Source organism: Triplophysa dalaica, chromosome 14 (assembly GCF_015846415.1).
Source record: "Triplophysa dalaica isolate WHDGS20190420 chromosome 14, ASM1584641v1, whole genome shotgun sequence".
In the NCBI taxonomy this organism is placed as follows: Eukaryota; Metazoa; Chordata; class Actinopteri; order Cypriniformes; family Nemacheilidae; genus Triplophysa; species Triplophysa dalaica.
In genome coordinates this window covers 19,672,897-19,688,138 of record NC_079555.1, presented here as the reverse complement: position 1 = coordinate 19,688,138, position 15,242 = coordinate 19,672,897, and the positions used below count along the sequence as shown (strand labels likewise).

The 15,242-nt window shown below is 43.1% G+C and overlaps 1 protein-coding gene across 3 annotated transcripts in view; it reads left to right on the top strand.

Annotated features, from left to right (window-relative positions):
* Window positions 1-15,242, top strand: part of kiaa1549lb (KIAA1549-like b) — an 85,343-nt gene that overhangs the window by 29,960 nt on the left and 40,141 nt on the right. For 2 of the 3 annotated variants that reach the window (XM_056766763.1, XM_056766762.1), the window contains exons 5-12: window positions 5,943-6,162; window positions 6,384-6,517; window positions 6,993-7,161; window positions 10,199-10,258; window positions 10,412-10,563; window positions 11,864-12,035; window positions 13,135-13,298; window positions 13,908-13,943. In XM_056766763.1, the coding sequence (XP_056622741.1) occupies window positions 5,943-6,162; window positions 6,384-6,517; window positions 6,993-7,161; window positions 10,199-10,258; window positions 10,412-10,563; window positions 11,864-12,035; window positions 13,135-13,298; window positions 13,908-13,943 (1,107 nt within the window). The remainder of the gene's footprint in view (window positions 1-5,942; window positions 6,163-6,383; window positions 6,518-6,992; window positions 7,162-10,198; window positions 10,259-10,411; window positions 10,564-11,863; window positions 12,036-13,134; window positions 13,299-13,907; window positions 13,944-15,242) is intronic. The other variant, XM_056766764.1, reaches the window with a different exon arrangement.

The following is a 15,242-nucleotide window of genomic DNA, read 5'->3' as shown; positions in this document are numbered from 1 at the left end:
TGGAAAACGTAGATGGAGGCAGGGGCCCTTGTGGGGCTGTCGCTGCTGCTATGCTGGCCTCTAATTGAATGATGTCTGCTGCTGCAAAACCTAGATGGAGGCACGGGCCCTTGAGGGGCGGTCGCTGCTGCGATGCTTGCCTCTAAGTAAAAGATGTCTGCTGCTGCAGAACGTAGGTGGAGGCACGGGCCCTTCAGGGGCGGTCGCTGCTGTGATGCTGGCCTCTAAGTGAATGATGTCTGCTGCTGCACAACATAGATGGAGGCACGGGCCCTTGTGGGGCGGTCGCTGCTGTGATGCTGTCCTTAAATGGAGTGATGTCTGCTGCTGCAGAACATAAATGGAGGCACGGGCCCTTGTTGGGCGGTCGCTGCTGTGATGCTGGCCTCTAAGGGAGTGATGTATGCTGCTGCAGAACATAGATGGAGTCACGGGCCCTTGTGGGGCGGTCACTGCTGCGATGCTGGCCTCTAAGGGAGTGATGTCGCTGCTGCAGAACATAGGTGGAGGCACGGGCCCTTGTAGGGTGGTCGCTGCTGCGATGCTGGCCTCTGAGTGAGTGATGTCTGATGCTGCAGAACATAGATGGAGACACTGGCCGATGTGGGGCGGTTGCTGCTGCAATGCTATGCTCTAAGGGGGGGACGTCTGGTGCTGCAGAACGTAGATGGAGCACTGCGAAGTCAGAGATGTCAGAGATGGCGGGGTGGACTGTAGGGTTGAAGCTGGATGTAGTGGTCATTCCAGAGCATCTGAGAAATCCAAAAAAGGCCAGAGTGAACATGCCGTCGAGGTTGTGTGCATGGAGTGGTAACCTCTGCGGAGTGAAGGAAAGCATTTGGTCAATAGATCCAAAGTTGTAGGTTGTCTTGTGTCCGGGCAGGCGGGTTGAGCTCTTTGTATTCCTTTGATGAGCATAGAGGCTTGAGGACTGGCTATAGCTGGGCAGGTTGAGTTAAAAATGAGTTTGTGGAAAAATTGAATTCCGCTTAGGTACCCTTTAATTGAGCCTTTAATTGAGCTGGCTTGCAGGTTTTTGTTGATATTCAAGTTCAAGTTCAAGTGTGCTTTATTGTCAATTCTTCCACATGTACAGTACATACATACAGAGAATCGAAATTGCGTTACTCTCAGACCCTTGGTGCATACAAATAACATTAAACACTGACAGTAGACGTTGAAATAAAGATAAATACGATTTAACGATATGTACATATAAACTATATGGATATACAAATGAGGACATTGTAGAACAATAAAAAAATAAAAATAAAGAGAGATAAAGTGACAATTGGCACATGGCAGATAAAGTGCAAACCAGTTGAATAAAAATAATACTGTGCTGATGAGAGTAGTGCAAGAAAAAAAAGAACAGGAAGGATTCAGGAAGGATATGAATGAGGTGATGGTAAGCAGAGAGAACTCGGGAAAAGACATGTTGTATGTTTGGTGGAATGACTTAAAACTCCTCCACGCGGTTAGGTACGACTGAAGGGTCCTGAGGGAGACGGCTTGGATGATAGAATTGAATGAAGAGTCTAGGAGAGTTCTTAGTCGGTGATTTACGGGAATATCAGTTCCGAAAAAGGAGGTACTGGTGTTGGTAGGGGGTCCGCGTCTGGTGCCAGGCGCCTGAATTCCTGGAAGGCAAAACGGGAAAGAGCGTCGGCTATTTGGTTTCCAGAACCAGGAACATGTTTAGCAGTAACAATGAACTGATCGCTAGCCGATATCCAGGTGAGGCGTCAAAGGAAAGGCATCAGTGCGGAAGAATATGAACGGCCTTTATTGATGCAGTGCACTGTCGCTTCGTTGTCGCAATGAATGGTAATGCTTAAAGTGGACCACTCATTCCCCCACAAAGAAGCCTCGACTACGAGAGGGTACAGCTCGAATAAGGCTGAGGACGTAATTCTAGGAGCTGGGGGGCCACGTAGAGGCGAACCAGCGTCCTTGGTAATATCCTCTGAAATCAACGGAGGGGGGCGTAGTCGGTGAACAATTGAATAACGACGGGGAGAGCGCTCATGTCCTTGTAAAAGAAGGACAAACCGTTCCATTGATTAAGGAATTTTATCCATAAACCGAGTTCGTCATGGCATGCGCTGGTTAGGGTTATTAAGTCCTCTAGGGCGTGAGCTTGCAGAAGCTGCATGGTTCGCGGCTTGATGGTTGCCGGCAATCAGAATCTGGCAGAGGGGGGTTGGAGGGATATGATGGGAAGCGTGGGACGTAGCCTGTGGATTTGAGGTGAGTCCGGGCGGGGGGGGGAGGGTGAGTGAACCAAGTGGCAAGAAGTGGTGCTGTGGGATGAAATATTCTTGCAACCGAGGAAAACTCGGTTGTGAAGCTGCAGGTCCAGTGCCCCCCAGTAAGGACACTGGTTCCACTGAGCTACGCGGATGGCACATTTGCCAGAAAATAGATGATAATAGGTGTAGAAATGGGTTCCCCCGTAAGAGAGCGCAAGCTCTGTGACTATGGCAAGGTAGTCACTGAGCTTGTGGCTCCTATGAGGGAATGCCGTGCTGATTACCTCGAGGTAGCGTGAAAAGGATACGGTGAATTCTGGAAATGTTAAGGTGCGTGAACTGCTGTGTGTTCTTTAGAGTGAGTGAGAGCTCGCTGTAGGTGATTTGGCGATCTGCTGACGCAGGTGAGAGTGGGGATAGAAGAGGTCTACGTCCGCACCTGCCAGTACCTGCGACCTGATGCTTGCTGTCACGGTAGGCGGCTCCAGGGCCGGGGCATTGGGCGGGACTCGCTGCCGATGACAGTGAGAAGGAGGGACGAGCCTGAGGGAGAGACATGAGAGGGGGAATAGCAGCTGCTGGGGCTGTTTGCGGGGCCAGTCTCAAGCTACTGTACTGAGGAGGAGATTGTGAGGATGTGTGGGTGAGCTAGGGCCGCTTGCAGAGCCATGCTCGCGTTACTGGGTCGGCTTGATGTGTGGCTGGCTTGAATGGTGCCCGGGGATGCTGCCTGCTTTAGCTCTTCTGAGCGGGGAAGAGACTGCAGGTGGGCGGATCTGGCGTCCGGGGTGCGGCCCAAGCTTGCAGAGGGACCGCTGCGGCGGTTTTCGGACCGGAGGCCCCTCCTCGTTGGAGTCTGATCTGGCTGTAGATATGGGGAATCACGGACATGCCTCTGCTTTCCTGTTGCCCTCGTCGGAGTGACAGTTAGAGCAGTCAGGGAATCCGGCTGGAGTGAGGACTACAAACCGTTCAGTTCGGCCTTGTTCATCCGTCGCGGACGTCTGCTTTAATTAGCGCTTGCCGTAATCCTATAACCGTCCACATCTGGATAGGCGGGATGGAGGGGAGGATGGACGCATAGGAGGAAGCTGGAGACGTCAATGGCTGCCTGGAAGGCGGTGGTGACTGTGTGCAACTGCGTCTCGGGGTAGTAGAAGAGGCGCGGGAATGCCGATGGCCTCTTGTGCTGGCCGTCGCTCGGGGACACCGAAGGACCCGGATCGTCGACGGAGTTGTCAATTGGGATTGTTTCGTTCTCTGACATCGCTGCAATTTGGATATACCAATGCTTGAGACTGAAGAGAGAGTGAAGGTAAGACGTCTTGACTATTTGTAGAGACTCTCTCTCTCTCTCTTTTGAACTGATAGGTCGATTGCTGTGATTGCTGCTAGCCGACCAGCCGAATTGATTATCTGATCCAGCTCCTCCTGAACTTAGTTAGTAAAACATCATTAAAAATCACGTTCAGTTTTATGAAAATATCAAACAATTCGCTTCACGAAACATCAACATGTCGCCAGGAGACGCTTTTTGGAATTATGTGCTTTGGGAATTCTTTACCAGAACTGGATTTACCAAACAATCTTCTTTATGGTTCTACTCAAGAAAACATGTCACCTACATCTCTGATGGCCTGAGGGTGAGCAAATTAACTAGAAATTTGAGTTTTTGTTGGTCGTTTTTAATCATAAAAGTTATTTGGTACCTGTGGCGGAGTAGGCGGGGCGAGACCGGTGAGTAATTGTTAATGAGCGCCAGCTGTGCGCGCACCGGCCTCGAATCACGTAGAAGATCAGGAGCATATAAGAGAACGAGAGTGGAGCGGGCCCAAACATGTTTTACGTGTGTATTTATGTTCTTGTGTTTTAACTTCCGTGTTTTGTGATTTGTTTGTTTGGTTCACCGGCGGTCGGCCGTGAGGGGCCGTCGGCTTTTATTATTTATATTAAAACTTTCTTGTAATGTCTACCGGTTCCCGCCTCCTTCCTTCCTTTTATTGAACCTTTCTACATTGGTGCCGAAACCCGGGATGAAAGAGAGACATGCTGTCGGAGAGTCCTCGCCGCCGAGTGGCCTCGCGGTGCTGGAGAGTTTGGGCAGCGCGGACGAAGGGCGTCCGCCAGTGGCTGCCCGAAGCGGTGGCTCTGGGGTAACGGAAGTGCACAGTGCGGCCACCGTCAAAGCTTCGGTGGAATGGCGACCTTTGCTGCCGCACCCCTGGGTCGAGGTGGGGTGGCTTTCGTCCAGGCGGGAGTGGGGGAGTTGCCGCCGTCCGGCAGAGGCTGGAGCCTGCGTCCGTCCCCCGAGGGGGAGGAGCAGGGGGCGGGAGTGCCGAGTGCAGCCACCGCCTGCCATAGGCCGGAGCCTTCGTCCGTCCGCCCAAGGGGGAGGAGCAGGGGACGGAGAACCTGCCCGACTCCCCGATAAAGGAGGAGCCGCCAGGGGGCGGATGGTCGAGCCGTCCACCGAAGCCCCAGGGCCACCGCAAGGCACCATGAAGGAGAGTATCCCAGCTGGTTGAGGACCGAGCGGCAGCATGTCGGGGAACCAGACTATAATTTTTATTTTCCTCTCTCCCCTCTCTCTTTCCGGTCGCTCCGAGGGCTCCCGTCTCCGTTGTCTCGTCTCGTCGCTGCATAACCAGCACCCCCCCCCCCCCGAGGGAGGGAGCATGCACAGTCTCGGGGGTACCCCCGGCCTGTGAGGGGTGATGGGGGTATGTAGTGAAGTAGGGGGTGCGAGACCGTGGTTCGAGATGAGCGCCAGCTGTGCACGCACCGGCCTCGAAACACTTAGGAGATCGGGAGCATATAAGAGAACGAGCGATTGGACCGTCGAAGAGAGAGGACCGGGCCCGAACATGTTTTACGTTTGTATTTATGTTCTTGTGTTTTTACTTCCGTGTTTTGTGATTTGTTTTGTTCGCCGGCGGTCGGCCGTGAAGGGCCGCCGGCTGTTATTATTTATATTAAAACTTTCTTTTAATGTCTGCCGGTTCCCGCCTCCTTCCTTTTTTGAACCTTTTTACAGTACCATTTATGACGCAAAGGGCAATGGCTATAACATAAGCAAACAAAGTTGTGGAACATTATATTCACATTATCCAGTAAGTAATACAATGCTGGTTATTCTTGGTTTTGTTATGGCAGAACAACATAGCTATTCTTGAATAGTAAAGGTTTGTCAACTTATACAAACAAGCTGGTTAAGGAAGTTATGGAGATAAAACACACACACACAATGTGCAACATACTGTACTGGTGACCAACTATGCTGATTTATCAGAATAAGACCATTTCTCTGTCCTTTTGTCTTTAAGATGAAAGGCATAAGAAAACAATATCTACACAAAGATCCAAAGAAAAACCAGCACAATGGGAGAAGGTTGGAACGTATCACTATAAATGTCATTATCACTCTGGAGCCACAGGAGAATGATGTCCTGACAAGGAACAGTCCTGAGATCTTCTGTCTCGAGCTATTGAAAAAATTAATTTCAAGCTTTTAAGAGCCCTTTAAAAAGTGGACTCTGAAACATCATCCATCGTTTCTTTCATTCAGTCAAAATACAGTTTTAATTTGAACCTGAGAAAGAAACCTCTGCACTTTTATGATAAAATAATGATAAAATAATGCTCTTCTGTAAGGAGTTTCCATTTTTGTGTTTAATTTTTCATGTGCCGCAGGTGGAAAGCATTTCCAGTGTGCCTAACGTGACTGTTGGATATTACGTGACCCATGGAGGGATGGTGTACACCGCCTCTGTGGTGGTGGAGGCTCTTAATCTTTATGGTTTTGAGAGATTAATGGCAGATATCCGACAGTTTGTGCCTCTGGTCCAGGCAGTTCCGATGCCAGCAGCCCGATGGAGACCCAGTCCTGCCATCACACACATGCTGAAGACAGGTCAGACATACAACTCAATCTCCATCACTACAGATACATTACTGCTTACAATGACAAAAAAACACACAACCAACATAAGCACAAATCTACATAGAAGTAGTGTCTTTTCTTGAATGTCTCTGCTATACACAAAAGAAAATGTTAGTTGATGTAATGCAACTTAATAATCTCTTTTGTGTGCGTGTGTGTGTGTGTGTGTGTGTGTGTGCATGTTTGTGTAGTTCTGAGGTTTGTAGGTCCAGACGATGACCTCAGATCCTGTAGGTTTACTCAGATGATGGAGCAGAGGCTGGAGAATGCTTTTGCTGAGGCAGAGGCCATGGTGCTTAACTCTTACAGCTCTCTCACTGTACAGGTGAGAAAGACCATAAGGATTAACCTTTAATGAAAAAGGGTTAAAAAATAGATATTTTGAGAATTTGACTAAGACCGCACAAATGTATACAAAAGTAAGGTTGGCGACGTGTGGTACAATTGCTTTGGAACCAGATTTTCCAAAATGGTAAGAGGCGTTACACATCCGTCACATGCTTGCAGTATTCGACCAATCACTTTTCAGAGCGATGAGCTTAGCAAAAAATCCACACGGGGCAAAGAGGAGATACAAATATGCACGGTTTGTGAACCTTAAATCGTGTATACACATTGTATTACATCTTAAACAAATGATAATATACGTGTCACATGACCCCTTTAAAAGTCTTGTAGTGTATTCCAGCCATAAATGATTACAGTATGAAAAAAAACAATTATCAAGTAATACTAAAATTTTACAAGTTTGAACTGCCCATGAATTTTAGTGTAAGATATCTTTTTTTTTTCCCACACAGATCTTGAGTGCATCTCAGTCTTCAGGTACTCCTGCTGTATCTCTGATCTATGTGGTTTATAATGGAAGCGTCACTCTCAATGGCACTACAGCCAGTAACCTCCTCAGTCGTTTGACAGCAGAGCTGGTGGGCTACTTCCTGTTTTACCCTCCACTGATCACTGCAGAGCGTAAGAGATTTTCAATTGTACACATAGGATGAAACTTATGAAACTATTAATTTAATACATTTAACAAATAGTTGAAATTTTGGTTTGATGGTGTAACTTGACTGTTACATCGTTTAGCGAAACGTTAGACAGAAAAAATGTCAAATAACCAGTGGTGGAAAGTAACGAATTACAAATTCTCAAATTACTGTAATTGAGTAGTTTTTTTCTGGAATTGTACTATTCTAAGTAGTTTAAAAACAGTGTACTTTTACTTGAATCCTTTTTAGTGCTGTTTTTGTACTGTTACTGCGCTGTTTATCCTCACATTGTCGTCGCTACTTTATATGTTTAATGTTTATGTGATTGGCTAAGGAGAGTAATCCGTCCCATCACCTGACCCGTCCACTCAAATCGCGCATAGAAAACCTGCGCGCACAGATTTCAAGACATCTGCCGACAATTTAGTTTAATAATGAAGTAGGACGAACGTGTGCAGCAGGCAGGGCGCGTATCAAACGGCTATGATAAATACGAAGCTATATCACTCCATTCGTCAAGTTTCATCTAAAACGGCTGTATCATGAGAGAAAATTGTCCATCGCTCTCCAAAGTCTCTACATCAAGTGCTCTACCCCTATAAGTGAGTAGGGAACATATGCGACTGGAATCCATGCGAAGCAGTTTTGCAAACTGTGCATTACCAGTTATAATGTTGTTAATAACAATCAGTTTCTTGCACAGTTTGATCGATTCGCTTAAATAAAACGTCATTACATCGAAAGAAGCCGCAGGGATTACTTTTATGTTGCATCTATCTGTATTTTGAACCTTTAAAGACATGAACCATGAAAAACCATGGACAACAACTCCAGGTAAAAATCTTTATTGTTCTACCTAAGAAATAATGTCAAGTACATCTCGGATGGTTTGAGGTTGAGTAATTGATCAGCCAACTCCTCTACAGATATGAAGGTTAATCATAATCAAATGCAATTAAGGTAATACATGTTTTGCATTTTTTGAAGGTATTATTTAGGGCTCTTATTTATTAAATTCTGCATTGTGGGGCCTAGTACACATGATTGAAAAGTGTTTGAATTGTATAAATGGTTTTAACTGGAAAACTGCACACATGATAGACAGACAGACAGACAGAATAACACATTGAATGATTATTTTGTCTTGAGTTGTATCCAGTTATATGCTTTATCAGTAAGGTAAAGATGAGTTTTGTTAAAAGTAGCAATTTTCTGTATAAATCTCAAAATTTGATTATTAATAACTATTCTTAATTCATTAAATAACACCGCCTAAAAAGTAACGAGTAACTAGTACTCTAAGTAGTTTTTGAGAAGAGTAATTTTTACTTTTACTCGATTACTTTTTTAACACCAGTACCTCTATTTGTAATTGAGTACAAATTCAGCAATGCAACAGTTCTTGTACTTAAGTACAAATTTCCAGTATTCTTTCCACCACTGCATCTAACCCATGTTCCCAATAAGGCTTGTTCACCTGTTCTCACTCTTTTCAAGCTATATGTTTTACTTTTGAAATGATAAAAAATATGATGTTGACATTTGATGTGTTTAATACAATACCTTATATTAGATTTGATGCCATAGAAAATCAACCATAGATAAGGCTTATTAATAAAACCATTAACTGTTTGTTGTGTAGTGTTGCCGTTATGTCAACATCACAACATTCACAGGAGGCAGAAACAGGTTTAACAAGCAAGGGTAAGAGCACAGCATGCACATGAATCCAATTATCAAGAAAAATAACAAACAGTGGGGAGTTGTCATGTACTGTACTGAGTGTCTGTTGTAAACCGCCTTCTGCAAACATATGTACATTCATGTGAGAATATCACACACCTCTCGCTGTCCCACTTCTGCTCTTGGGATTGTGGGGTTCTTTTTACTGTCAGCATTCACTTCCGTGCTCAACACCAAACTCTTTTACACTCACCTTCATGTTTTAGGACATTTTGTGTGTTTGATAGGCAGGGTTGGGAGTGTTACTTTGAAAATGTATTGCGTTACAGTTACAAATGTAATCAGTAACGTAATCCAAGTATCACAATAGAAAATAAGTGTAGTCTGATTGCTTTTGGATTACTTTTAGGGACACATGTGTAAATAAAACAGAGAAGCAAAAAGATTTAGTCTTTTAATTTACACAGAAGTAAAGAGGCATCAGAATTGTCTTTAGGTGGCTTGAAGCAGAATATCAAATGACATAGATCTAAAACAAATTTATAAGAGAGGGCTGCAAGATTAAAATGAAATCTTTATCATTTATTATAGACTTTGATTGTGTAATCTTGATTATTAATGTCAGTTAACACAATGCATTATAAACATCATATTTTTGATAGGCAAAGCATTCAGGATTCTTTTTTATGTAATAGAAATTGGTTATTGAAATTGGTTGCTCGGCACAAAAATACCTTCACACTTTCACATTTAAAAACGTACTTTTGTTTCGAAACAGTTGTAATCCTGACAGAAATCAAATTTTTAACTAATTGTAACTACTTTTTTGTATCCTGATCACTGTAATCCCGTTACATGTAGTCAGTTGCTCCCCAACCCCGTTGATAGGTATAATGAAATAAATGTAGGCCTACTATAAAATTGACACTTGAATGTTAAATGACACATCCTTTTTTCTACCTCAGTGTGGGCTCTTAACAATTTGAGAAATTGCATTGAAAGTTTAGACGCATTCTGAATTTAATTATGAACTCTTGTCAGTGAAGTAAAGTAATTCAACGGCTGTACAGATTTTATAGACTATTTACAGATTCTGCCTGGAAGACACAATGTCAGCCAAATCCTTTAATCACACTGCCAGTATGCAATTGAGTAAAAGTTTCATTTGGGAAATGATGTGGCTGGTGTGAATGTGCAAAGCTAAGCCTCAGGACCACGATCAAAGTAACTGGCTTTAGAAAGAAACTGTCTTATCTACTCTATCTCTCTCTCTCTCTCTCTCTCTCTCTCTCTCTCTCTCTACCCTGTCTTGCTTTCTTCCTTATACTCTATAGCTCTGGAGTACCACAACCTCAATATCTCTGTAGAAACCAGGCCGTTCTGGGTCATCACAGGTAATCATCTTCCTCATCATAAATAAGTCAAAGAGCTTAATTTAAAAGGGCAAATAGCAATGAAAGGAACATGTTCATATTCTGTAACATATTCAGTGCAGAGAATCTGGGAAAATCTTGCACTTACTGTCTTTCCTCTTCCTAACTCTGCAGTTATTCAGGATGTGGAGAACTCATCTCTTGAGGTACACTACCAGAGCTTCGCAAGTCTGATGGAGGAGCGTTTGGCTGAGCTCCTCATGCTGGCCCATCAGCAAGGCATTCGTTTCAGAAGAGCAACAACAGTGGACAGTTACACTGTCCAGGTATGTGCACATGGAACAAAGGTTTTATGACAATTTGTTAACTGAGATATTGATTCTGTAACATCAAAAGTTTGGCAAACTAGCAATGTTTTCATAGTATCACAACAAAAACGGACTATTTTGACTGTTGTCTACCTACTTTAAAGGGGTCATGAAATATTGTTTCACCGTTCCCACTTCGGTACCTCCGAATAGTTTAATACTGTGAATAAATTGTCTGCTTGTAAGGTGCAAATTTACTTAACTAGCTTTAAGTATACAAGGCTGGGAAGGTTACTTTTCAAATGTTTTTACAGATTACAAAATACATGCTTTAAAAAGTAGTCGGTAACGTATACCGTTAGATTACACGAGTTTTGTATACTTTTAAATACTTAAGAATACTTTCGAATACTAAGGTACATAAATCAAAGGGATCACCAGGACTTTGCTTTCCTCTGCATATTTTATTTAAACAACAGCAGTTTTCCCTCAGTGGACCTTATAGTCCTTAATTGTGAGTGTATTGTCTCACAATTCTAAGAAAAGCAGTCAGAATTGCGAGTCAAAAACGTACAATTGAGAGAATTGTTTAATTCTATGAATGGACCTTCTCCACGATCTATCCAGTTTAACCAAGGCTAAAGCTTGGAATTATTGTACTTCAAATTATGTAGCCAGATTTTTTGACATACTATCCACAATGCGTGAACATGGCCTACATGTCATGAGTATTTGTATGCACACAATGGCACTATTTTTGTGTAGCACACCTTTCAACAAATCAGTGCTAGTGCATTATTCATGAAGCTCTGCACTGTTTGTGTGCCACAATTGATGTAGCACCATTACTACCAGCAAAAAGCAAATGGTTAACAATGTTTGTTTATATTTTGTATTAGTCTGGGCAGCTTCATCACACAATGATAAAATAATGGAGAGAAGCTTTTTAACTTGGCCCGCATCCAGAAACAATGAACAGTGAATTGCGTTTTGTGCCTTTAAAGAGCAAATTGAGGTGCCTGTATTGTAATAGTGAAGTGATGCTGAACATTCGCAGCAAAGTGTGTGAGAACACAGTAACTATCCACAACTCGGCACCTCGGACTGGTCTACAAGATAACAAATTTCAGCATACATATTCAGTTTTTGAGCATATATGAATGATGGGATTTGGATCATTGGGCATTAAAACAACACTCATGCAAATTAAAATGTTCCTCCAGTACTGAAAGTTGCGTCGATGGAAAATATTCAACATGGTTTACAAATGAAAACTGTGTGTACAGAAGGTGATCATGCTGTGTTTTGTTGAATTCAGATGGTGAGTATCAGGCGCTTACAAGGTCCAAAAAACCCAGCTGAGATGACCTACTACGTCCAGCAAAACGGGACCCCACTGCTCGGCACAGCCACAGCCAAGCTCCTTAATACACTGGACTCGCAGACCATGGCACTCACGCTGGGCTATTTTGTCGAACTGCAAGCTGAAGGTTAAATTACTTTCTCCCTAAGCTTTGGGTATTCCTAGCATCAGCAGAATTACAATAACTACTGTAATTTCAAATCAAATCACTCAAGCTTTATTTACAGAAATACGATCCCATTAGTGAATGAGGTAAAATCTCATTACTGTTGACTGTTGCTCTTTTTCAGAACTAATCAACTGCCTCCATAAACAGCCTCTAAGATTCTTACCAATATAGTACTGTATGTGCTTTGGGAAAAACATTGTTTTCATAAAATCTTACTGAATGTTATGGATTCAACTCCAAGAAGCTCTATGAACATACTCATAATGGAGGTACACAGGGCAACACAATAAACATTACACAGTAACTCATCCTTTTTAAAACCTAATAATAACATAACAACATAATGTGCATTTGTTTGTGTCGCATCTACAATGATGCCACAGCAGTAGAGGTGGTGCAACTGGAGATAACGTATTTACGAAACGCGCTCTGTAGAGTAGTTTGTCCATTTAGGGCTACTGTAGAAACAATGCATGCAAGGGGACCCACTGTGTATGTAGATAGAAATAGCTCATTGTAATGGTGGCAAAAACTTTATTGTCGACATGTTTAATGCCTTATGACTAGTCAAAGGGCGCCAATGTGTGTGCACACCAACGCACAAAACAGCAGACGTAAAAGCGTTATTAAAAAATGTGACAAGCTGCATTGAAAACTGGCCAACTAATGAGATTGCCGCTTTTGTTCAAGTGCCTGGAGCTATTGAAGTTATAGCAAAACAAATATTGTCCACACTGGATGTGGCGCGGCAAGACGCACATCTAGGAAGGACAATATTTTAAATTATAATGGGTTCTAATGCGTTTCTAATGTCTTGTGTCACGTCATGCCTATCACGTCCGGTGTAAGACCCTTTTGTGCTTGAGCACCACCAAGTCGTGTTTTGCTGTAACTTCAGCAGCTCCAGGCACATGAACAAAAGTGCCAATCCTATCTGCACGTTGCTGAACTATGTTCTTGTTTTATTGTTTAAAAATATGAAATATACTTAAATATTCTGTCCTCATACTTCAGCTTGTTATTTAATATGTGACTGACATTATTTCCAATCTTGCAGCCGTGGTGAAGAATCCTCCCAACAATCTGTGGATCATTGCTGCGGTGCTGGCGCCCATCGGTGTGGTGACCCTCATTATAATCATCATTACTACCGTACTGTGTCATAAAAACAAGAACGATTTCAAGAGCGATCCAATCGGTAGCTTCAACCCTCGAGTCAAGGTACGGAGGCGATTAGATCAGTGTTTCTCAATTCCAGGCCCTTCATCCCAGAATGTTTGAGATCGTTGCCTTTATAAAACAACTCACCAGACTGTTAGTTATTTTGGAGACGTCTGAAACATTAGGCGTGTTCGACTTCACACAGATCTTTAACGGCATTTAACATTACAGTACTGCAAGAGAGATTCGAGAGTAGATGACTCTAAATGCTTTTTTTCAGTTTGCTCTCTCGTCATAGGCTACTGTTTGAAGGTCTGAAAAGCCTGTTTTGCAAGGGGGCTGATGAGTTAAATAAGCTCTTTTATATATGGAGACATTTAAAATATTCTTTGAGGGGATATCAAGGACTGAAATTGAGAAACAATGGACTAGAATGAACCTCCCGCTCGGCCATTTCTCATAAAGCATGGCTTTGTTCTTTATCTGTCTCATTATAACTCATTACAGTGTTTTATAGACTCAGCATTTTGTGCAGTGGCTACATCAACGGTTCTCCTCAAACTCTCACATGCTTTGCTTGCCTTGCCTCTGGGAATACATCCCTGAGAGAACATTTGAGAGAGATCCGGAAATGATTGATGACTCTTCATGCTGTTTTCTCTCATTTAGACTGCTTACTGGAGAGACGTGGGTTATTACCCTCAGGTAGTTATTCACATCATCTAACCTGCTGCTCTGGGCTCCTGATGTTCTTACTCTGTTTAGGATGTTGTATGGTTTAAACGGGTCCCAGGCACAAATACTGGCTATCTTTCTACACTATTCAAAGTATATTTAACTCAAAAATTAAAACTTTGTAATCATTTACTCATAGTTTTGTTGTTGTTAACTTAACAAAAGATGACAGGTGATTCTACATAAGAGTAAGCTGCTCTCTTTGTAAAAAATGATAGTGAATAGAGATGGACCCTGTAGAGCTTAAGAAGTAGGTAACATGTGTTTTTTTAGGCCCTACTTTGGTTTATGGAGTGTCCAACAATTGTCCAGAGATTCACCCGTCTAGGCCCCTCCTACCCGGTAACCTTGTGTCATGTGATTGGTCAGATGGTGTAGTCTGTTGTGATTGGTCAAACGCGTTCATCATTTGTCGCAAAAGGAACGCCTACCATCATTACAGGATTACGGTTTACATATGTGGTTGGATCTCTTTATATATACAGTTGTGTTCAAAATTATTCAACCCCCACTGAAATTGATTGTTTTGGTCGGTTTGACATTGATTATGATCATTCAGTCATCCTGCTTACAATTAAATCAAAGAGGCACGTGTAGGTCAGACAAATATAACATAACATTTATAATGAAATAACCACAAATGTCTTTTCTGAGCTCACATCATTATCAGTTTTATTCAACCCCCAAGTGACATTCAATCTTAGTACTTAGTACAACATCCTTTTACAGTTATAACAGCTTTTAAACGTGAAGCATAGCTTGACACAAGTGTCTTGCAGCGATCTACGGGTATCTTCGCCCATTCATCATGGGCAAAAGCCTCCAGTTCAGTCACATTCTTAGGCTTGCGCACTGCGACTGCTTTCTTTAAGTCCCACCAGAGGTTCTCAATCGGATTTAAGTCTGGTGACTGCGATGGCCACTTCAAAATGTTCCAGCCTTTAATCTGCAACCATGCTCTAGTGGACTTGGAGGTATGCTTGGGATCATTGTCCTGTTGAAAGGTCCAACGTCTTCCAAGCCTCAGGTTTGTGACGGACTGCATCACATTGTCATCCAATATCTCCTGGTACTGAAGAGAATTCATGGTACCTTGCACACGCTGAAGCTTCCCAGTACCTGCAGAAGCAAAACAGCCCCAAAGCATGATTGACCCCCCGCCATGCTTCACAGTAGGCAAGGTGTTCTTTTCTTCATAGGTCTTGTTCTTCCTCCTCCAAACATAGCGTTGATCCATGGGCCCAAACAGTTCTAATTTGGTTTCATCAG